The sequence below is a fragment of the Microcaecilia unicolor genome, chromosome 3, assembly GCF_901765095.1.
Source record: "Microcaecilia unicolor chromosome 3, aMicUni1.1, whole genome shotgun sequence".
Classification (NCBI taxonomy): domain Eukaryota; kingdom Metazoa; phylum Chordata; class Amphibia; order Gymnophiona; family Siphonopidae; genus Microcaecilia; species Microcaecilia unicolor.
Window position 1 is genome coordinate 242,575,890 of NC_044033.1, and position 25,009 is coordinate 242,600,898.

The following is a 25,009-nucleotide window of genomic DNA, read 5'->3' on the forward strand; positions in this document are numbered from 1 at the left end:
TAAAATATTAATGGCGTGCAGGAACATTTAAAATGTTTCTCTCTTGTATGATTCATTATATGCCATTTGCATCTTGGTCTTGCTTTTGAAACATTTATCACATAATGAACTTTTAAATAGTTTCTCTCCCATGTGCTATTTCAGCTCAACCTTTCTTCTGAAATATTTATCATACTCTAAACAGTTAAATAATTTCTTTCATATATGAATCGTTTCATATATGGAGTGGAGGAGTAGCCTAGTGGTTAGTGCAGTGGGCTTTGATCCTGGGGAACTGAGTTTGATTCCCACTGCAGCTCCTTGTGACTCTGGGCAAGTCAGTTAACCTTCCATTGCCCTTGGTACAAAAAAGTACCTGAATATATGTTAACCACTCTGAATGTAGTTGCAAAAACCTCAGGTGGTATATCAAGTCCCATTTCCTTTTCCCCCTTCATGCAGTGTCAGAAATCCCTTCCCTGTGAAACATTTATCACATTCTGAATATTTAAATTATTTCTCTCCCATCTGAGTCATTTTGTGCTTTTTCAAGCAGCCCTTGCTTTTGAAACATTTATCACAGCATGAACAATTAAATGGTTGCTTTCCTGTCTGAATCCTTTCATGCCTTTTTTTACCTCAAACTTGATTTTAAAACACTTATTACATTCTGAACATTTAAAAGGTTTCTCTTCTGTATGAGTTCTTTGGTGAAGTTTTAGGTGGGTTTTGGTTCTGAAATATTTTTCACTTTTTGAACATTTAAATGGTTTCTTTTTTTTTTGTTACATTTGTACCCTGTACTTTCCCACTCATAGCAGGTTCAATGACTTGCCCAGAGTTGCCTGTGCCTGAAGTGGGAATTGAACTCAGTTCCCCAGGACCAAAGTCCACCACCCTAACCACTAGGCCACGCCTCCACTTTCCAGTATGAGTCCTTTCATGAAGTTTCAGCTTTCTCTTGATTCTAAAACAGTTATCATATTCTGAGCAATTAATTTCTCTCTCCTGTATGGGTCAATTGTGAAGTTTTAGGTGGATCTTTCTATGTATCATCTCGATCTGGCATTTGAAACATCAAATAATGAACATTTGTTTTTTTCCTGTATGAGTCCTTCAGTGAACATCTAGGTGGCCCTTCCTTCTGAAACAGTTATCATATTTTGAACATGTAAACATTATTGTTTGTGTTGTTTTGTGAAATTTCAATTGCTTTCCTATATGACTCCTTTTGTGCTGTGTCAGATCATACTTGCTTCTGAAACATTTTTCACATTCTACACTCAAAACGGTTTCTCTCCAGTATGAGTCCATCGGTGAATATCTAGAGAGACCATCATTTTGAAACATTTATCACATTCTGAACATTTAAATGGTTTCTCTCCCGTATGACTTCTTTCATGAGTTTTCAGATGGGCTGTGCTTCTAAAACATTTCTCACATTTTGAACATTTGAATGGTTTCTCTCCCATATGAATCCTTTGGTGATATTTCAGACCCATCACACTTCTAAACCATTTATCACATTCTGAGCATTTAAATGGTTTATCTCCTGTATGAACTTTTTCATGAGTTTTCAGTTGGCCCTTACTTTTGAAACACTTATCACATTCTGAGCATTTAAATGGTTTCTCTCCTGTATGAATCTTTTCATGCTGTGTCAGATTACCCTTCCATGTGAAACATTTATCACATTCTGAACATTTAAATGGTTTCTCTCCAGTATGAATTCTTTCGTGAATTTTCTGCTCTTCTTTGCTTCTGAAATATTTATCACATTCTGAACATTTAAATGGTTTCTCTCCTGTATGAATCTTTTCATGCTGTGCCAGAGTACTTTTCATTCTGAAACATTTATCACATGATGAACATTTAAATGGTTTCTCACCAGTATGAATTCTTTCATGATTTTTCAGCTTTTCTTTGCTTCTAAAATATTTATCACAATCTGAGCATTTAAATGGTTTCTCTCCTGTGTGAATCTTTTCATGCTGTGCCAGATTACCCTTCCATGTGAAACATTTATCACATTCTGAGCATTTAAATGGTTTCTCTCCCACATGAATTCGTTCGTGAATTTTTTGCTGGGCTTTGTTTCTGAAATATTTATCACATTTTGAGCATTTAAATGGTTTCTGTCCTCTATGAGTCCATTGGTGAATATCTAAGGTGGCCTTCCATCTGAAACATTTATTGCATTCTGAGCACTTAAATTGTTTTTCTCCTGTATGAATCTTTTCATGCTGTGTCAGAGTACTCTTCCTTCTAAAACATTTATCACATTCTGAACATTTAAATGGTTTCTCTCCTATATGAATCTTTTCATGCTGTGTCAGAGTACACTTCATTCTGAAACATTTATCACATTCTGAACATTTAAATGGTTTCTCTCCTGTATGAATCTTTTCATGCTGTGTAAGTGTACTCTTTATTCTGAAATATTTATCACATTCGGAACATTTAAATGGTTTCTCTCCTGTATGAATCTGTTCATGCTTTGTCAGAGTACCCTTCCTTCTGAAACATTTATCACATTCTGAACATTTAAATGGTTTCGCTCCTATATGAATCTTTTCATGCTGTGTCAGAGTACACTTCATTCTGAAACATTTTTCACATTCTAAACATTTAAATGGTTTCTCTCCAGCATCAGCATGAGTCCATCGGTGACGATCTAGGGAGACCATCATTCTGAAACATTTATCACATTGTGAACATTTAAATGGTTTGTGTCCTGTGTGAGCTATTTTATGCCTTTGCAGGCTACTCTTTTGACTGAAACTTTTATCACATTTAGAATAGTTAAATGGTTCCTTTTCTGCATGAGTCATTTCATGCAATTGCCGATAGGCTTTGCTTTTGAAACATTTATCACATTCAGAGCTTTCACTCTTGAGTATACCTTGACAATCATGAACGTCAGTGCTTAGCCTGCTTATGTGGTGTCCAATAAAATTTGAGTCGGTGGTACAGCTCTCCCAAATATCAGCACTTTTAAAATCTCTCTCACCTTTCAGTCTTCCAGATTGTACAACCTTTGGGCAATAGCTGCAGTTTCTCTTTGGTCTGAATAATCTTTCTCCTTTCTGGGCTATTGCTTTTATGCTGCTTGGTGTTATGTTACTGCTACCTTCCTCACAGTCAGACGAAGGATCTGTGTTGTCTCTTGAGGTATCTTCGTGTTTCTATTCCTCTTTCTGATGCTCATCACACATTCCCACTCTTTCACTATCATTCCTAAATCCATCATCTGTTGGATAAAAAATAAGAGTATGAAAAAAAAAAATTATGTGGGTGCCGGCCCAGTATTCAGTACTGGCAACAGCAGAACCCTGAGCTCCTCCCAAATGTCTCCCCCCTGTACCGTCTCTGACCTGCCCACTTTTTTGTGAGTGGTCAGATGCGATATTCAGGGGTACTGCCTGCTTTAGTGCCAATGAATAGTGGGAATTTGGAAGCCCGGGGGATTTAAGTGCGCAGGAATCTCTCCTGCCTGCTTAAATTGCTTTGAGTATCAAACCTTAGGTGTTCACAGTTACAAATTCACACCCCACATAAATATTTTGAATGCGATATCCTGAACTTTGTGTGTAAATACCAATATTTTGCCTATGCAATATTCTGAAAATATTCTCTTAACTTACAGAGGGAGAAATTTGGTCTTCCCTCATTTTTTTAAATTGCTATACAGTCATATATTTTATTGTTATACTATACTACTTTAGTCTAATGCTATGTAGAATGAGAGGGCATGAAATGAGATTGAAGGGGGGCAGACAAGAAAAATGTCAGGAAGTATTTTTTCACAGAGATGGTGGTGGATGCTTGGAATGCCCTCCCGCGGGAGGTGGTGGAGAGGAAAACGGTAACGGAATTCAAACATGCGTGGGATAAACAAAAAGGAATCCTGTTCAGAAGGAAAGGATCCTCAGGAGCTTAGCCTTGAATGGGTGGCAGAGACGGTTGGGAGGTGGGGATAGTACTGGGCGGACTTATACGGTCTGTGCCCTGAAAAAGACAGGTACAAATCAAGGTAAGGTATACACAAAAAACTAGCACATATGAGTTTATGTTGTTGGGCAGACTGGATGGACCATGCAGGTCTTTTTCTGCCGTCATTTACTATGTTACTATCCTGCTTATAATCGAAATAGAAAAACGCCTATATTGTGACCCAAATCGGGAGATAGACGTTTATCTCACAAAAACGAATAAACCGGTATAATCGAAAGCTGAATTTGGACGTTTTCAACTGCACTCCGTCGCGGATGCGGACAAAGTTGATGGGGGCATGTCGAAGGCGTGGTGAAGGCGGAACTGGGGCGTGGTTATCTGGCGATCAGAGATGGGTGTCTTTCGCCGATAATGGAAAAAAAATATGCGTTCTTAGCGAGAATTTAGGGCACTTTTCCTGGACCCTGTTTTTCCACGAATAAGGCCCCAAAAAGTGCTCTAAATGACCAGATGACCACTGGAGGGAATCGGGGATGACCGCCCCTGACTCCCCCAGTGGTCACAAACCCCCTCCCACCACAAAAAATGATGTTTCAGAACTTTTTATTTTCACCCTCAAATGTCATACCCACCTCCCTGGCAGCAGTATGCAGGTCCCTGGAGCAGTTGTTAGGGGGTGCAGTGGACTTCAGGCAGGTGGACCCAGGCCCATCCCCCCCCTACCTGTTACAATTGTGCTGCTTAATGCTTAGTCATCCAACCCCCCCAAACCCACTGTACCCACATGTAGGTGCCCCCCTTCACCCCTTAGGGCTATAGTAATGGTGTAGACTTGTGGGCAGTGGGTTTTGAGGGGGATTTGGGGGGCTCTACACACAAGGGAAGGGTGCTATGCACCTGGGAGCTCTTTTATCTTTTGTTTTGTTTTTGTAAAAGTGCCCCCTAGGGTGCCCGGTTGGTGTCCTGGCATGTTAGGGGGACCAGTGCACTACGACTCCTGGCCCCTCCCACGAACAAATGCCTTGGATTTATTCGTTTTTGAGCTGGGCGCTTTCATTTTCCATTATCGCTGAAAAGCAAAAACGCCCAGCTCACAACTTGGCGAATAAAACATGGACGTCTATTTTTTTCGAAAATACGGTTGGGTCCGCCCCTTCACGGACCCGTTCTCGGAGATAAACGCCCATGGAGATAGACGTTTTCGTTCGATTATGCCCCTCTATGTATTTGATGTTATCATAACTCCTGTAAGCCAGATAGAAAACACTAGCCTCAAATTAAGCCTATAAATGCCCTGTGCAGATTCACTTTAAGCCAGTATCCTAATAACAAACAAAGTTAGATGAGTGGCCCCTCAAGCCTTCCATCATATTCCTCAGATTCAAGTCACCAAGAATAAAAACAGTTCATGTGTCACTTTTTTTTTTTCACAAACGTGTCCAGTTCATTTGTGATTTCAACCGCCAATCTGCATGTGCCCAGTAGACCATTTTCTGTAATAAAATGTATTTATTTATTACATTTGTACCCCACATTTTCCCACCTATTTGCAGGCTCAGTGTGGCTTACATTGTACCATAATGGCCTTCACCAAGTCAGTAGATAAAATCACATGTCTACAGAACAAACAACCTTGGGTTGGTTCTGAACTGCTGTGGAGGAACAAAAAAAAGAAAAGAATCCTAGGATCACATGCCTCCTTCCTTAGCATTCAGTGGCAAGTACCATAGCAGTGACCTTCACAAGGGTGGGCCAGCCATACCCATGATCCACACTCTATCCAGTACTTCATCCTTTCTTGCCTGCAAATCCAAACTATAATGTCTCAAAAAAAAAACAAACATATAAAAATGCCCAGACAAATGCCTTACAAAGATCTAGAGATTCCTCTAGACCACTTTCTGCACAGGCAGCCTCTAAGGCACCGGTTTCCAAACTGTGAGTCGTAACCCCAATTGCATCGCGAAATCTTCGTTTGGGTTTACAAGTAGTTGGCACAGCATCAGCATTCTCTTTCCTGTGAACATCACTGCCGGAAAGCTGCCTCACTGAGATGGCAGCAGCAATGGTAAAAGTAACAGCAAGTCATGGAGGTCTCTCTCTCTAGCTGATAGTTTCTTTCTCTCTCATATGAGTCTGGTGAAAATTTAGGTGGGCCTTGCTTCTGAAAAGCGAATGCTACATACCTGTAGAAGGTATTCTCCAAGGACAGCAGGCTGATTGTTCTCACTGATGGGTGACGTCCGCGGCAGCCCCTCCAATCGGAATCTTCACTAGCAAAAGCCTTTGCTAGCCCTCGCGCGCCGATGCGCACCGCGCATGCGCGGCCGTCTTCCCGCCCGAAACCGGCTTGAGCCGGCCAGTCTTATGTGTAGCAAGACAAAGACAAGGGAAGACACAACTCCAAAGGGGAGGCGGGCGGGTTTGTGAGAACAATCAGCCTGCTGTCCTCGGAGAATACCTTCTACAGGTATGTAGCATTCGCTTTCTCCGAGGACAAGCAGGCTGCTTGTTCTCACTGATGGGGTATCCCTAGCCCCCAGGCTCACTCAAAACAACAACCATGATCAATTGGGCCTCGCAACGGCGAGGATATAACTGAGATTGACCTAAAAAATTTACCAACTAACTGAGAGTGCAGCCTGGAACAGAACAAACAGGGCCCTCGGGGGGTGGAGTTGGATCCTAAAGCCCAAACAGGTTCTGAAGAACTGACTGCCCAAACCGACTGTCGCGTCGGGTATCCTGCTGCAGGCAGTAATGAGATGTGAATGTGTGGACAGATGACCACGTCGCAGCTTTGCAGATCTCTTCAATGGAGGCTGACTTCAAGTGGGCTACCGACGCAGCCATGGCTCTAACATTATGAGCCGTGACATGACCCTCAAGAGCCAGCCCCGCCTGGGCGTAAGTGAAGGAAATGCAATCTGCTAGCCAATTGGATATGGTGCGTTTCCCCACAGCCACTCCCCTCCTATTGGGATCAAAAGAAACAAACAATTGGGCGGACTGTCTGTTGGGCTGTGTCCGCTCCAGATAGAAGGCCAATGCTCTCTTGCAGTCCAATGTGTGCAGCTGACGTTCAGCAGGGCAGGAATGAGGACGGGGAAAGAATGTTGGCAAGACAATTGACTGGTTCAGATGGAACTCCGACACAACCTTTGGCAGGAACTTAGGGTGAGTGCGAAGGACTACTCTGTTATGATGAAATTTGGTGTAAGGAGCCTGGGCTACCAGGGCCTGAAGCTCACTGACTCTACGAGCTGAAGTAACTGCCACCAAGAAAATGACCTTCCAGGTCAAGTACTTCAGATGGCAGGAATTCAGTGGCTCAAAAGGAGGTTTCATCAGCTGGGTGAGAACGACATTGAGATCCCATGACACTGTAGGAGGCTTGACAGGGGGCTTTGACAAAAGCAAACCTCTCATGAAGCGAACAACTAAAGGCTGTCCTGAGATCGGCTTACCTTCCACACGGTAATGGTATGCACTAATCGCACTAAGGTGAACCCTTACGGAGTTGGTCTTGAGACCAGACTCAGACAAGTGCAGAAGGTATTCAAGCAGGGTCTGTGTAGGACAAGATCGAGGATCTAGGGCCTTGCTGTCACACCAGACAGCAAACCTCCTCCATAGAAAGAAGTAACTCCTCTTAGTGGAATCTTTCCTGGAAGCAAGCAAGATACGGGAGACACCCTCTGACAGACCCAAAGAGGCAAAGTCTACACTCTCAACATCCAGGCCGTGAGAGCCAGGGACCGGAGGTTGGGATGCAGAAGAGCCCCTTCGTCCTGCGTGATGAGAGTCGGAAAACACTCCAATCTCCACGGTTCTTCGGAGGACAACTCCAGAAGAAGAGGGAACCAGATCTGACGCGGCCAAAAAGGAGCAATCAGAATCATGGTGCCTCGGTCTTGCTTGAGTTTCAACAAAGTCTTCCCCACCAGAGGTATGGGAGGATAAGCATACAGCAGACCCTCCCCCCAATCCAGGAGGAAGGCATCCGATGCCAGTCTGCCGTGGGCCTGAAGCCTGGAACAGAACTGAGGGACTTTGTGGTTGGCTCGAGATGCGAAGAGATCCACCAAGGGGGTGCCCCACGCTTGGAAGATCTGGCGCACCACTCGGGAGTTGAGCGACCACTCGTGAGGTTGCATAATCCTGCTCAGTCTGTCGGCCAGACTGTTGTTTACGCCTGCCAGATATGTGGCTTGGAGCACCATGCCGTGACGGCGAGCCCAGAGCCACATGCTGACGGCTTCCTGACACAGGGGGCGAGATCCGGTGCCCCCCTGCTTGTTGATGTAGTACATGGCAACCTGGTTGTCCGTCTGAATTTGGATAATTTGGTGGGACAGCCGATCTCTGAAAGCCTTCAGAGCGTTCCAGATCGCTCGCAACTCCAGAAGATTGATCTGTAGATCGCGTTCCTGGAGGGACCAGCTTCCTTGGGTGTGAAGCCCATCGACATGAGCTCCCCATCCCAGGAGAGACGCATCCGTGGTCAGCACTTTTTGTGGCTGAGGAATTTGGAAAGGACGTCCCAGAGTCAAATTGGACCAAATCGTCCACCAATACAGGGATTCGAGAAAACTCGTGGACAGGTGGATCACGTCTTCTAGATCCCCAGCAGCCTGAAACCACTGGGAAGCTAGGGTCCATTGAGCAGATCTCATGTGAAGGCGGGCCATGGGAGTCACATGAACTGTGGAGGCCATGTGGCCCAGCAATCTCAACATCTGCCGAGCTGTGATCTGCTGGGACGCTCGCACCCGCGAGACGAGGGACAACAAGTTGTTGGCTCTCGCCTCTGGGAGATAGGCGCGAGCCGTCCGAGAATCCAGCAGAGCTCCTATGAATTCGAGTCTCTGTGCCGGGAGAAGATGGGACTTTGGGTAATTTATCACAAACCCCAGTAGCTCCAGGAGGCGAATAGTCATCTGCATGGACTGCAGGGCTCCTGCCTCAGATGTGTTCTTCACCAGCCAATCGTCGAGATATGGGAACACGTGCACCCCCAGCCTGCGAAGTGCCGCTGCTACTACAGCCAAGCACTTTGTGAACACCCTGGGCGCAGAGGCGAGCCCAAAGGGTAGCACACAGTACTGGAAGTGACGTGTGCCCAGCTGAAATCGCAGATACTGTCTGTGAGCTGGCAGTATCGGGATGTGTGTGTGGGCATCCTTCAAGTCCAGAGAGCATAGCCAATCGTTTTCCTGAATCATGGGAAGTAGGGTGCCCAGGGAAAGCATCCTGAACTTTTCTTTGACCAGATATTTGTTCAGGGCCCTTAGGTCTAGGATGGGACACATCCCCCCTGTTTTCTTTTCCACAAGGAAGTACCTGGAATAGAATCCCAGCCCTTCTTGCCCGGATGGCACGGGCTCGACCGCATTGGTGCTGAGAAGGGCGGAGAGTTCCTCTGCAAGTACCTGCTTGTGCTGGAAGCTGTAAGACTGAGCTCCCGGTGGACAATTTGGAGGTTTCGAGGTCAAATTGAGGGTGTATCCTTGCCGGACTATTTGGAGAACCCACTGATCGGAGGTTATAAGAGGCCACCTTTGGTGAAAAGCTTTCAACCTCCCTCCGACTGGCAGGTCGCCCGGCACTGACACTTGGATGTCGGCTATGCTCTGCTGGAGCCAGTCAAAAGCTCGCCCCTTGCTTTTGCTGGGGAGCCGAGGGGCCTGGCTGAGTCGCACGCTGCTGACGAGAGCGAGCGCGTTGGGGCTTAGCCTGGGCCGCAGGCTGTCGAGAAGGAGGATTGTACCTACGCTTGCCAGAAGAGTAGGGAACAGTCTTCCTGCCCCCAAAAAAATCTTCTACCTGTAGAGGTAGAGGCTGAAGGCTGCCGGCGGGAGAACTTGTCGAATGCGGTGTCCCGCTGGTGGAGCTGCTCTACCACCTGTTCGACTTTCTCTCCAAAAATGTTATCCGCACGGCAAGGCGAGTCCGCAATCCGCTGCTGGATTCTATTCTCCAGGTCGGAGGCACGCAGCCATGAGAGCCTGCGCATCACCACACCTTGAGCAGCGGCCCTGGACGCAACATCAAAGGTGTCATACACCCCTCTGGCCAGGAATTTTCTGCACGCCTTCAGCTGCCTGACCACCTCCTGAAACGGCTTGGCTTGCTCAGGGGGGAGCGCATCAACCAAGCCCGCCAACTGCCGCACATTGTTCCGCATGTGTATGCTCGTGTAGAGCTGGTAAGACTGAATTTTGGCCACGAGCATAGAAGAATGGTAGGCCTTCCTCCCAAAGGAGTCTAAGGTTCTAGAGTCCTTGCCCGGGGGCGCCGAAGCATGCTCCCTAGAACTCTTAGCCTTCTTTAGGGCCAGATCCACAACTCCAGAATCATGAGGCAACTGAGTGCGCATCAGATCTGGGTCCCCATGGATCCGGTACTGGGACTCGATCTTCTTGGGGATGTGGGGATTAGTTAAAGGTTTGGTCCAGTTCGCAAGCAATGTCTTTTTAGGACATGGTGCAAGGGAACAGTGGACGCTTCCTTAGGTGGAGAAGGATAGTCCAGGAGCTCAAACATTTCAGCCCTGGGCTCGTCCTCCACAACCACCGGGAAGGGGATGGCCGTAGACATCTCCCGGACAAAGGAAGTGAAAGACAGACTCTCAGGAGGAGAAAGCTGTCTTTCAGGAGAGGGAGTGGGATTGGAAGGAAGACCCTCAGACTCCTCGTCAGAGAAATATCTGGGGTCTTCTTCCTCTTCCCACGAGGCCTCACCCTCGGTGTTAGACACAAGTTCACGGACCTGTGTCTGCAACCGCGCCTGACTCGACTCCGTGGAGCCACGTCCACGATGGGGGCGTCGAGAGGTAGACTCCCTCGCCCGCATCGGCGAAGCTCCCTCCGCCGACGTAGTCGGGGAGCCTTCCTGGGAGGCGACGGCAGCCGGTACCGCACGCGGCACCGACGCCGGAGACCTCACCTCGGGCGATGGGCCAGCCGGCGCCACGCTCGACGGTACCGGTGGCGCAAGCACCGCCGGTACCGGAGGGGTAGGGCACAACAGCTCTCCCAGAATCTCTGGGAGGACGGCCCGGAGGCTCTCGTTCAGAGCGGCTGCAGAGAAAGGCATGGAGGTCGATGCAGGCGTCGATGTCAGAACCTGTTCCGGGCGTGGAGGCTGTTCCGGGCTGTCCAGAGTGGAGCGCATCGACACCTCCTGAACAGAGGGTGAGCGGTCCTCTCAGCGTCGATGCCTGCTGGGTGCCGACTCCTTCGGCGACCCAGAGCTCTCGGTACCGACATGGGAAGGGGACCGGTGACGATGCTTCTTCGACTTCTTGGGACGAAGCATGTCACCGGAGCTTCCCGGTACCGACGAGGAGGACGTAGAATCCAGCCGTCGCTTCCTCGGGGCCGAGACCGAAGAGGGTCGGTCTCGGGGGGGCTGTACCGCAGGAGCCCTCAGGGTAGGGGGAGACCCACCCGAAGGCTCACCGCCACCAGCAGGGGAATGGACAGCCCTCACCTGCACTCCAGACGAAGCACCACCGTCCGACGACATCAGCAGACGAGGTCCCGGTACCACCGACGTCGATGCAGCTATCCGATGTCTCAGCGCCGATGCAGAGGGCCGATGCCTCGATGCACTGGCCGCCGAGGTTGAAGGTCTGGACGCTGAAGACGTCGATGCACTCGATACCCCCGGTGCCGATGCCGACGAAGAGCCCGAGAACAAAGTGTTCCACTGGGCTAACCTCGCTACCTGAGTCCGCCTTTGCAAAAGGGAACACAGACTACAGGCCTGAGGGCGGTGCCCAGCCCCCAGACACTGGAGACACGACGCGTGCCTGTCAGTGAGCGAGATTACCCGGGTGCACTGGGTGCACTTCTTGAAGCCGCTGGAAGGCTTCGATGTCATGGGCGGAAAAATCACGCCGGCGAAATCGAAAGACGAAATGGCGAAATTTGGCACAGAAAAAAGGGAAATTTCGACCGGGGCCTAAGTAAGGCCTACCCCGACGACGAAAGAAAACTTAACGGGGCGAAAAAAACTCGAAGTAGAGGAAGGAAAAACCGGAAGCGGCTAATCCAAAAGATTTCTGGATTTTCACAGAAAAATGTCGAAAACGACGCGCGAGGTCGACTTTCCGGGGCACGAACGGTAAAACACAACCGTACCGAGCGCGGAGAAAAGAAGACTGGCCGGCTCAAGCCGGTTTCGGGCGGGAAGACGGCCGCGCATGCGCGGTGCGCATCGGCGCGCGAGGGCTAGCAAAGGCTTTTGCTAGTGAAGATTCCGATTGGAGGGGCTGCCGCGGACGTCACCCATCAGTGAGAACAAGCAGCCTGCTTGTCCTCGGAAAACAATTATCACATTCTGAACAATTTTAAATGGTAGTAGTACTTTGGGAGGGATATATTTAATGAAAATACAAGAAGAAACAAAGTTGACTTTTTTTTTTTAATTAGGTTTCCTGGTAATTTTGAAAAATGAGGGTTTTTTTGGAAACTGGACTTTAATAGGTACCTCAGTGTGTACTAGATTGATTAAAGTTTAACTGCCAGACCTTTTGACCATTCTTCTAATTTTTGGAGATCTCTTCTCATGGTTTCTACTCCCTTAGGGTTATCCACTCTATTGGCTATCTTTGTGTCATCCACAAAAAAGGCAAACTTTTCCTTCTAACCCTTCAGCAATGACTCCCACAAATATAGTCCTAGTACTGATTTGTGAGGCACTCCGCTACTCGCCTTCCTTTCCTCCAATTGGATTCCCTTTACCACCACCCTCTGCTGCCTGTCGCTCAAACAGCTTCCAATCCAGTTCACCACGTTGGGTCCCAAGTTCAGCCCTCCCAGCTTATTCAGGAGTTTTCTGTGAAGAACCGTATCAAAGGCTTTGCTAAAATCCCAAATAGATTACATCTAGTGCATGTCCTTCATCCAGTTCTTTGGACACCTAGTCAAAAAAATCAATCAGATTGGCTTGACAAGATTTTCCTTTCGTAAAGCCATGTTGCCTCTGATCCTGCAATCCGTTGGATTCTAGGAAGTTAACTATATTTTCTTTCAGCAGTGACTCCATTATTTTTCCTACCACTGATGTGAGGTTTACTGGCCTGTAGTTGCCCACTTCTTCCCTGTCCCTGCTTTTCTGAAGAGGGGCCACATCCATTCCTGGCCAATCCTATGGAACCTTTCCCATCTCTAAAGATGCTTAAGAGGTCCTGCCGGGATTTCTCTGAGCTCCCTCTATATCCTGGGATGTATCCAATCCGGCCCCATAGCTTTATAAACGCTTTCTTCTGTGAATGGCGCAATATCCATGCCATTCCCAGATATACCATCGGCAGGCAATCATGGTCCTTCTCTGGGATTTTCTTCTGTAAACACCGAAGAGAAGTATTTGTTTATCAAGCTCGCTTTATCCTCATCTCTTTCCAAAAAGAATGAGGCTACATGGCAAGCAACAAAAAAGAAAGAGTAAAGAGGCTATATGACAGGGCCAGGGAGACAGAGAGAAGCGCAGCATGTTAGAGGGCACAGAAGGTGAGTGAGTGAAGATGCTGCATGCCAGGGGGCAGAGATAGAGAGAGGGGGAGTGAAGAGGCAGCATGGAAGGAGGCAGAGAGATAGATAGACAGTGTGAAGAGGCTGAATGGAACAGTTAGAGAGAGAGAGAGAGAGAGACAGGAGACAGACAAAGAGAGAGAGAAGAAGCTTAATGGCAGGGGACAGAGAGAGAGAGAGAGAGTGAAGAGACTACAGAGAGGTTATGTGATTCTGTTTTGTACAGTGAAGAATTTTGGAGTGAATTTTCTAGAGTAAATAGTAAAAATTATAGTGTAGAAGTAATAACAAGCTCTGCTTTTGATCTTTGTAATGGTTTTGTTAGAACATAAGAGTAGCCATACTGGGTCAGATCAATGGTCCATCTAGCCCAGTATCCTGTTTTCTGAACAGTGGCCAAGCCAGGTCACAAGTACCTGGCAGAAACCCAAATCGTAGCAACACTCCATACTACAAATCCCAGGGCAAGGAGCTGCTTCCATTGTCTGCCTCAATAGCAGACTATGAACTTTTCCTCCAGGAATTTGTCCAAACTTTTTTTAAACTCAGATACGTTAACCGCTGTTACCACATCCTCCGGCAAAGAGTTCCAGAGTTTAACTATTCGTTCTATGAAAAAATATTTCCTCCTATTTGTTTTAAAAGTATTTCCATGTTAACTTCCTCGAGTGTCCCTTAGTCTTTGTACTTTTGGAACAAGTAAAAAATCGATTTACTTCTACTCGTTCTACACCACTCAGGATTTTGTAGACCTCAATCATATCTCCCCTCATCCGTCTCTTTTCCAAGCTGAAGAGCCCTAATCTCTTTAGCCTTTCCTCACATGAGAGGAGTTCCATCCCTTTTATCATTTTAGTCGCTTTTCTTTGAACCTTTTCTAATTCCACTATATCTTTTTTCAGATATGGCGACCAGAACTGAACGCAATACTCAAGGTGCGGACGCACCATGGAGCGATACAAAGGCATTATAGTATTTTTTGTCTTATTCACCATCCCTTTCCTAATAATTCCTAGCATCCTATTTGCTTTTTTGGCTGCCGCCACACACTGAATAGAAGATTTCAGCGCATTATCTATGACGACATCCAGATCTTTTTCTTGAGCGTTGACCCTAGCATCAGGCACCCTGACCACTGATTTCATGGTTCACTTAGTCAATAGTCTTTGGAGGAAGGTTCTTTACCCGATTCCTTAAAAAATGCATCAGTAATGTCATTGATAAAAAATGTTAAACTGGATAATACCAACGCTGAGAATTTGAGACCTATCTTACCACTTCCTTTTATAGCTAAGGTGATTGAAAAAGCTGTGTTGCTTGAATTGGTGGATGTTTTAAATCTCAATTTGTCTTCAGATGTGAGCATGACACCAAAACTTTGCTGCTTTCGATGACGCATGTTATAAGAGCAGGTTTTGACAACTGGACTTCTTATTTGAGTCTCCTTAGATATATCTGCGGTGTTTGATTCACTGTGCCACACACTACTTTTGCAAAGCTTGAGTTCCATCGGTATTACTGGGGTGGTTGGGAGATAGTTTTCCTCTTTTCTGGAGTGAACGGAGTTTTTGTGTTGTTAAATGATCGTATGGATCTGCGATAATAAAGTTAATGACTGGAATGCCCCAAGGGTCTGCCCTTTCAGCAATTTTGATCTTTCTTTATGCATTTTGCTGAAGGGACTGGGTCTTTTCTATAGAATTTACGCTGATGATATACAATTCTTCTTTAAAATTGAGACTTCTGTGGTGGATTAAATTGTTAGGTCTCTAATTAAAAACCATTAAGCAATGGTTGAGTGTGAACTGTCTTGGTTTAGATATGTCCAAAACTCAAGTAATTTTGATGTCCAGGTTTCCAATGGAAAATATGCACAAATCTTTTATGATGGAGTAGAAATATTGTTTAGTACAAACATTCGGTCATTGGACGCGATTTTAGACCTAGTTTTGAGTACAAAATCTCAGGTTTCTAAACTAATTAGTACTGTCTTTTTTTTTTTAAACTGAAGCTTAGTAAATGTTTAAAAGATGATCTTTGTCAAAAGTATAATGATACCACACTTCAATTATTGTAATGAGTTGTATATTGATTTACCAAAAAATGTTGTACGTTCTCTTCAAGCTGCCCAGAATGTTGTTGTGTAGGTTTTGCTAGGGTTAAGGTGTTTTCAGACCAGTACTCCTGAGTTGGTTTCTTTACAATGGTTACCAGTACATTTTAGATTTTAGTACAAGATTTTATTGTTAGTTTTTCAAGTGATGATCAATAAGGTTTTACCTGTTACTACATCTAGCTACATTTGCATCAAACGATCATTGAGATCGTCCCCTAGTAATCTTTTGAATATTCCATCTTTTAAGTCGATTTATCTTGATGAATATAGAAATTCTATTTTCTGTATTATTGGGCTGAAGCTTTGGAATTCTCTCCCCCTGAATTGAGAGCTCTGAGAAGTTGCCCGAATCAGGGCCGTGCCTAGGGTCTCTGGCGCCCCCCTGCAGCCTATCAGTTGGCGCCCCCCCTGCAGACTATCAGTTGGTGGCGGTGGCGGTGGCGGCGGCGCCCCCCCCCCCCCCCCCCCCCCCCCGTGAAAATGATCGCTCACCACTTGCCACACTGACAGGAATTGTCAGCAATATTCTTAGAAACAAATTGCTATACATTGCAAAATAAGATAGCAGATGTAAATTCTCAAAGTGGACATATTCCAAACACTAAAATGAAAATAAAATTATTTTTTTCTACCTTTGTTGTCTGTTGACTTTCTTTTTCTGATCATGCTGGCCCAGTATCTGATTCTGCTGCTATCTGTCCTCTTAACTCCGTTTCCAGTGCTTCCTTTCCATTTATTTCTTTCCTTTTCTCCTTTCTTCTTCATTTCTGGTCCTCAGCTTCTGCCTATTTTCTTCATCCATGTGCAGTTTTTCTCCTCTCTTCCTTTTCCCTCATTTCATCTCCTTCATCTCTCTTCCCTCCCCTCTATGTCCAGCAATTTCTCCTCTCTCCCTGAGCCCTGCCCTCCCAATCCATGCCCATCCATGCTCCTCTGTCCCCTGCCCCCTCCATTCATCCCTTTCCAGCAATTCTCCTCTCTCCCTGAGCCCTGCCCTCCCAATCCATGCCCATCCATGCTCCTCTGTCACCTGCCCCCTCCATTCATCCCTATCCAGCAATTCCCCTCTCTCCCTGAGCCCTGCCCTGCAATCCATATCATCCATGCCCATCTGTCCCCTCCATTCATCCCTATCCAGCAATTCCCCTCTCTCCCTGAGGCCTGCCCTGCAATCCATATCCATCCATGTCCATCTGTCCCCTCCATTCATCCCTATCCAGCAATTCCCCTCTCCCTGAGCCCTGCCCTCCCAATCCATGCCCATCCATGCTCCTCTGTCCCCTGCCCCCTCCATTCATCCCTTTCCAGCAATTCCCCTCTCTGCCTGAGGCCTGCCCTGCAATCCATATCCATCCATGTCCATCTGTCCCCTCCATTCATCCCTATCCAGCAATTCCCCTCTCCCTGAGCCCTGCCCTCCCAATCCATGCCCATCCATGCTCCTCTGTCACCTGCCCCCTCCATTCATCCCTATCCAGCAATTCCCCTCTCTCCCTGAGCCCTGCCCTGCAATCCATATCATCCATGCCCATCTGTCCCCTCCATTCATCCCTATCCAGCAATTCCCCTCTCTCCCTGAGCCCTGCCCTCCCAATCCATGCCCATCCATGCTCCTCTGTCCCCTGCCCCCTCCATTCATCCCTTTCCAGCAATTCCCCTCTCTACCTGAGCCCTGCCCTCCCAATCCATGCCCATCCATGCTTCTCTGTCCCCTGCCCCCTCCATTAATCCCTATCCAGCAATTCCCCTCTCTCCCTTCCATGACCCCCCCTCGCATCCATGCTCCTCTCTCTCCTCTCGCTCCCATGTCCCAGCCTGGCCCGCCCTCTTCTCCCCCCCCCCTTCGCATCTATGCCCCCCCTTCGCATCCATGCTCTCGTTTCTCCCCTGCCCTCCCGCTCCCATTGTTCAACTGCCCGCCCTCTTCTCTCCCCCCAACATCCCTTTTCTTTTTTTTTCTTTTTAAATTTACCTCCGTGGTGGCGGTTCCGGCAGCGCAGCGTCAGGGAAGGAGGCGGCGCTCCCGACATCTAGCCTTCCCTTCGCTGTGTTCCGCCTTCTTCTGACGTCATCCTTGACGTCAGAAGAAGGCGGAACACAGCGAAGGGAAGGCTAGAGACGTCGGGAGCGCCGCCTCCTTCCCTGACGCTGCGCTGCCGGAACCGCCACCACGGAGGTAAATTTAAAAAGAAAAAAGAAAGAAAAGAAAAGGGATGTTGCGGGAGGGCGAGCGAGGTGAGCATGGTGCGGCGGCGCCCCCCAGAGGGAAGCGCCCCCCTGCCATGCTTACCTCGCTTACAGTGTTAGCACGGCCCTGGCCCGAATTTAAGAAAGCTTTAAAAACTGTATTATTCCAAAGGTCTTTTAGCTCTAGTTAGGATGTGAATCATGGGCTAGAATTATTGTCTGTTCTGCTATTCTTATTTGTTTTATGTTTGAACATGTAATTTCTGTCAATAATTATATCTGTATTTCATTAGCAGCAGGCTATAAATTTTAGAAATAAATAAGCATGGAAGTGGAGAGGGGGAGAGAGAGAGAGAGAAAATGTGAAGAGGCTGCATAGCAGGGGGCACAGTGAGAGAACTAGAGAGAGAGAAGAGGCAGCATAGAGAGAGAGAGAGAGAAAAAACATAGAGGGGAGAAAGCGAGAAGAGGCTGTATGGAAAGGGACACAGAGAGGAGTGAGAGAGGGGATACATGGTAAAAAGCACAGAAGGAGAGAAGAGGCTGTTACTATTACACGGACCTTATATTCTGCTATCAAGGGTTTTTTTTTTTTTTGTTACATTTGTACCCTGTGCTTTCCCACTCATGGCAGGCTCAATGCAGCTTACATATTGTATACTGGTACTTATTTGTACCTGGGGCAATGGAGAGTTAAGTGACTTGCCCAGAGTCACAAGGAGTGCCTGTGCCTGAAGTGGGAATTGAACTCAGTTTCTCAGGACCAAAGTCCACCACCCTAACCACTAGGCCACTCCTCCACTGTTTGTTGGACCCATGTCAGTCCCACACAGCATTGGTACCAGCATGTTTTTCATCATGCCTACTTCTCTGTATCCAGGCTTGGTACCCCAATCCACGAATACTCGCGCAATGAGCACACAGTCTCTCTGGATCCATTGGCTAGCACTACCTCTGAAGTGCAACAAAGAAAGGAAAATTGTAGCCAGTGGGTAGAGGGTGGCAGTACCACTGAAGCTGGCTTTCCAGAAAGCTGGGGTAATCTGTAAGAAATGCTCTAAGTGCAAAATCTTACTGCACTTTAGTAAGACCTGATTGTTCTCATCTGCCTTCACCTCTATAGAATTTCCTTTTATTGTTTCTGTTGAATCAGTTTTGTTTTCTGGTAACTGTTACATGGATTTTACAGATTTTATTTTCTTGGTCTTTCTGTTCTTTATAGAGTTTATTATACTGTACTTGTTGGATAATATTTTTGTTTCGTGTTCTGTGATCTATCTTTTATCTGGAGTCCATAAGGCAGTTTTATAAACATTAATAATAAATAATATAAAAAGTAAATGTTATACTTGCCTGTTACAGGAGAGTAAATCTGTTCAGATGTCTCTGATTCAGGATGATCCATGAAGGGGAGATCTTCCTCTTGTTTAATGCTCAATGAGAACACAGATGTTACAGTGGGGAAGCCTGTGATGAGAAAATAAACATGTCTTGTCTAGGAGTATTCAGCGAACCCCGATAAAATCTACTTTCTAACACAAGATTTAGTTTCCACATCTTTGATTTTAAAGACCCATCTCCTGTGATCTGAAAATGCAAAGCCCTTTAACTCCAAAGCATTCACTTATTTGTGCTGGGGTCGTTCATGTTTACTTTTCCCTCCAGTTCACAGTGTTGTGCAAAATATTTCTTAGGAGTTCAAAAATGAACACAGTCACTCCATTTTTGTACATCTTACACTGGCTTCTTTATTTAAATTAATGTTCCTGGTTTTTAAAATACTGAATGGGATAGATCCAGCCTATAAAAAACATTTTATAACTTTATATACCCCTTGAAGAGATTTGCATTCTTTGACATGTGTTTATATGATACAAGAAAGAAGCCATTTCCAGGATAGGGTCCAGTTAGATTGAACTTGTCACCAACTAAATTATGATGTCAACCTTTTTATAAGATCTTTAGAAATACACTCATGACGCGATATAACGAGCGTCGATTGAACGCTGTTGAATAAAAGCATGAAAGAAGGGGAGTGGAAAGCTCCATGATTACAACAAGCTGTTTTAACACTAAACTAAATCTCCTGAGGCATGAGAAAAGGGCATTAAAACATCGGCCAAAGGCACGGCTCCAGAAAGTCTGTGGGATAAGGGAAAGCAGATGCGGCATGTTCTATGATTAACAGCGTTGTGGTATTCAGAGACTTGCACAGGGATGTTGTATAGTCAGATGCCAAAGAAAAATGCTATATAAGACCAATGAGAGATCTGAGCAGTAAGCATTTTGACTCTTTTGCCTTAAGCATTCTGTATATAGCATTCTGATTTCTCTTGTACATTGCTTGTTTATATTGCTTATAAAAGAAATGCTTCCTGAATACCCAATTAATGGTATTCAGTTTGTAAACTAAAAAAGTGAATAAACTTTTTATATTAAATAGGAAATTCGTCTGGCCTTTTCTACAAAAGTGGCGACCGCGGAAGGACAGAAGATTTATGCCGCACACGGAAAAGAGAAGGCGAGACGAATGACAAATTAAGTGTTTGTTGTTAACAAAGTTTTTTACAGGATTGGATTGTGAGAGCAAGCGTTGTTTAAGCCTGATTTCTGTGCACCACGGAAGTAGGAGTGATCAACCTACTGAAGTGGACATACGGGTGACGACTCCTGGGCTTGCTAAAAAGAAATAAGAAGACGCGTGAGTAAGCTTACATTGTGGACTTATTAGTGGTATATTTGTTTAGCTTTGTAGTTTTCTTTTTTGTATATTTTCTTTGTTTAGGTGCATTAGTATATTTTTGTAGGTTGTGGCTCTATAGGAGAAATTGTAATAGTCAGAATAAAATGGAAGGGAAAGGGGCAGAGAAGAAAGAAACTCCTGTATTTACTTTGTATTTAGATTTAGATAGTCAAAAAAAATGTACTCCTTTGCAGCATGTCATAGAATTATTCCCATTAGAAAAAAAACAGATTGAAGAGACACATGAGAAATGGATCAAATATGATGCAAAGGATTCTTTTTTGAGCTGGTCTCAGTATGGATCGTTTGAAAAAATACAGCAAGAACAGGAAAAGCAGCCTTTGGTTCAGCCTGAAGGTTGAGGAATGTCATCTGGTTTTGATTTCTCGGGTGTACAGGTTAGAAAGGTCAGGAAGAACTGAAATTTGTTTTGTTCCTTTTAAAAGATTGTTTTAGATTAGATTTAAATAAGTTTGATTTTGTCTTATAAGGTGATCTCTGTTTATTTTAAAATATGTGTTATTCTGTTTAATTAATAAGTTCTAGTTCTCTATGTGGAATGTCTTTGCAATTTAACTTTGTCTGACCCTTTTTTAAGTGAGATTCCTGCAGTGTTAAGAGATCATCTGGTTTGAATTAGTCACAGTCCTAGCTAGTTTTGTGTGTAGGGCTAATAGGTGAAAGAGGTGATTTAAAATCTCTAATAACCTCTGAACAATATGATTTGTCAACATAATTTGAGGCTGAGGGACGGTTACAGGTTAGTCCCTCAACAAAAACCAAAGGTAATCCTGTTCAAATTGACACCCAGACCGTCAAAGGCAATTTTTAGGGAAACCCATGTAGCTGCAGAGCTTGTGAGAATGGATAAAATCAAATGTGGGGAGTTACTAAAAACCTGTTGGAAGTTAAACATCTCCCCTTCCCCCGTGACAAGGGAGGACCTACATCACTTGAGGATGTACAGAATTTGACAAAAGCAGGAACTCAATTGACTATTGGGGATTTTAAAGCTTTATGTGCAGCATCAGGTATCAGTATTTCTCAAAGTTGGGCAGCTATGATTAATCAAAATAATGAAGTAAATACACCAGTAGCTTTTTTATCAGGCTCTTTTAATCATGTGGAAAAGGGAATGAAAGAAATACCAAAGTTATTGACAGCTATTGTGGCAGCAGTAGGCAAATGGAGAGCACAAATGCCTTTTGTTCCTATTGTAATACATACCAACCACACGATTAAAACGCTGTTGAGCCCTAGCCAGACGGCATTGACAGCCACTAGATTTGGAAAATATCAAGCAGTACTTTTAGGACAAGATATAAGAATAATACCATTAACTAAAGAACAAAGAAATAAGATAGATCTGCTTTTTCCTGTCGATCAAGAGGGTGAGATCGATACTATAGAAATCCCTACATTTCACTGTCTTACTTTTGAACCCTTATCTGATGGGTTAATATGGTTTACAGATGGAGCTTGTGAAAGGACTGTTGCAGGCTTTGCCTGCGTGCAAGTGGATGAGAATCTAAGAAAGATAATGCAAGTACAATATAAAACCCCTCCTGACCATACTGCACAGCATGCTGAACTTTTGGCCGTTATTGCGGCCTTACAACAAACTGATATGACTCAAAATGTCACTATATATACTGATAGTGGTTACGTTGCAAGTTCACTACAGTATCATATATTAAAATGGCAACGTAGGGGGATGATAACCAGTGCAGGTAAAAATTTACAACATTACACATATTGGAAATTGCTGTTTGAAATTTTGGCAAGAAGGGAACGTGAAGGTAGAAAAACTGCAGTTGTGTGGACCCCGGCCCACACTGAAAGGCCAACCTTTGAGGCACAAGGTAATGCAATGGCTGATGCAGCAGCAACGGAGGTGGTTAAGCAAAGTGAAAAGATTTTGTATAATACTAGACAGACACAGGAAGGGCCACTTACGAATGTAGATAAGATTGAAATGTGGCAGCCAGAGGAACAGGAAAGTGAAAAATGGTTGAAGAGAGGATGTATGAAATTGGGAAGTGAATGGTTTAATGCAGAAGAAGGATTACCTTGCATGCCAATGAGCCAGGCGATTAAGGTATTGCTTGGGTGGCATGCAACCATGCATTGGAACAGAGAAACAATGAAACAACAATTTGAGCAAAGATTTTGGACTTTAAAAATTGATAACCTGATTCAACAGGTTGTGCAAAATTGCATGGTATGTAATATTAACATACCTAAAAGAGGTCCTAAAATATCGCCTGGGACACTTCCAATACCAGAAGGCCCAGCAAAAGAATGGTATATTGATTTCACTGATATGATTGTTCCAGTGCAGGGAAAAAGATATTTGTTAGTTTGGATGGATGCTTTTTCAAGGTGGATAGAAGCATTTCCATGTAAAAGGGAGACAGCACATGAGGTGGTACAATGCCTGGTAACTCATATTATGCCAAGACATGGGTGTCCGTCTAGAATAATTTCTGATAACGGGACACATTTCAATAACAGTATTTTGAAAGAAATGGAAACGATTATGGGTTTAACACACAGGAAAGTATCAGTGTATCGCCCCACCTCCAATGGTTTGGTGGAGCGCTACAATGGCATTTTAAAAACAAAATTGAGAGTTTTACTAAAATCTCTCAATAAAGAAATGGTGGGAAAATTATATACATGGCTTGATGTATTGCCATTAGCATTAATGACAATAAGGGCCCAACCTAATGGGCGTACTAAATTGTCCCCATTCCAAATTCAGACAGGACGTCATTTCTTCCCAATGCAGACAGCAAGTACTGATAATACAACTCAGTACTGGCAAAAATTACAACCAATGCTAAATTTAACCAGTGACATGATTCGTACCAATGTGTCACATCAGGTAGGGAATAATGATGTTTGTGCTTTTAAAGTAGGTGATCTAGTACTACGAAAGAACTTTACACATAAAACGTGGAAGGATCCTGTGTATGTAGGGCCTTTTGCTATCACGGCCCTTACTCAGACCGCTGCCCGTCTGGAAGGTCATACTTCTTGGATACATTTATCAGATATTCGACGAACTAATAATATTGAAATGGACAAAGAATGAACAAACATCATGTCCCTAAACATGATGGTATTGGGATGTTGTTGTTTGTTAATGGACAATGAACACATATAGACTTGTTACAGCGGCCAAGATGTTGAATTTGACTGATTGTATCATATGTGCCCACATCCTTGTCCTTGCCAGTTATGATGTATGGGACTACAATGATAAAATTGGGTGGGCACCGTTATCCCAATGATACCTGTGTAAAGGATGATGGAAACCTTCATTGGACAAATGAGACTATTTATAAGCAAGCCTTGCTTACGGACGACATCATTTTGGTGTCTGATTAATAGTATGACAACTGGAAACATTCCCCCGATAAAGTGCAATTACACACACAATGTTGTAACAGGTAATTGGTCTATAGAAGGAAGTACAGTGATTGTAAATGTCACAGCCACCAGAGAAAAATGTGGCAATAAAACAAGCTGCAATAAGACTTTAACTCAATGGTATGTAACAACTGATTCAATGAATGTTAATACTTTGGAATATGCTTTTAATTTGTGTAATTTTTAATGCCACATCAGCTAATGAAAAGTAAGAATGAATGACAGTGTATTCCCCTTTGATGAAGCTCACTGTCCTATAAATTATATACCTCAAGAGATATAAATTTTGTACCCTAGTACAATTGAATCTGTTTAATGCTGTGTAACATGTGTATTAGCATGTTTGCAAAGATGTGCCAGGATGCTTTTAAAATGATAATGGTAACTGAAATCAAGAATGAATAGAACTTTAATATGTCAGCCAAAAATATTGAAAAAGCGTGCAGAAACTGAATGCCACAAACATGGGGGAGGAGATTTAGAAGGGAGGTAAGGAAACAGACTGGAGCTGAAACAGATGTTTGAGTCCTGGAATACCAGGCCTCAAAGGGAGGATGTTGAATAAAAGCATGAAAGAAGGGGAGTGGAAAGCTCCATGATTACAACAAGCTGTTTTAACACTAAACTAAATCTCCTGAGGCATGAGAAAAGGGCATTAAAACATCGGCCAAAGGCACGGCTCCAGAAAGTCTGTGGGATAAGGGAAAGCAGATGCGGCATGTTCTATGATTAACAGCGTTGTGGTATTCAGAGACTTGCACAGGGATGTTGTATAGTCAGATGCCAAAGAAAAATGCTATATAAGACCAATGAGAGATCTGAGCAGTAAGCATTTTGACTCTTTTGCCTTAAGCATTCTGTATATAGCATTCTGATTTCTCTTGTACATTGCTTGTTTATATTGCTTATAAAAGAAATGCTTCCTGAATACCCAATTAATGGTATTCAGTTTGTAAACTAAAAAAGTGAATAAACTTTTTATATTAAATAGGAAATTCGTCTGGCCTTTTCTACAACGCGGATCCGCCTACAATGCAAACAGCCTATGGAACCCTG

At 44.6% G+C, this 25,009-nt stretch overlaps 2 protein-coding genes across 2 annotated transcripts in view; both read right to left on the minus strand.

The window, feature by feature from the left end:
* Nucleotides 1-846: 846 nt before the first annotated feature.
* Nucleotides 847-3,163, minus strand: LOC115466411 (gastrula zinc finger protein XlCGF26.1-like). Its single transcript, XM_030197615.1, has one exon. It carries the CDS (start codon nucleotides 2,808-2,810, stop codon nucleotides 1,263-1,265), a length of 1,548 nt encoding a protein of 515 aa, XP_030053475.1. The 5' UTR covers nucleotides 2,811-3,163; the 3' UTR covers nucleotides 847-1,262.
* The window catches only part of LOC115464528, a 61,845-nt gene continuing 39,679 nt past the window's right edge, over nucleotides 2,844-25,009 (minus strand). Inside the window, exons 10-11 of the mRNA XM_030194895.1 lie at nucleotides 19,129-19,242; nucleotides 2,844-3,229 (exon numbers count right to left, since the gene is read on the minus strand). Of these exons, the coding sequence (XP_030050755.1) occupies nucleotides 3,165-3,229; nucleotides 19,129-19,242 (179 nt within the window). The 3' untranslated portion in view covers nucleotides 2,844-3,164. The remainder of the gene's footprint in view (nucleotides 3,230-19,128; nucleotides 19,243-25,009) is intronic.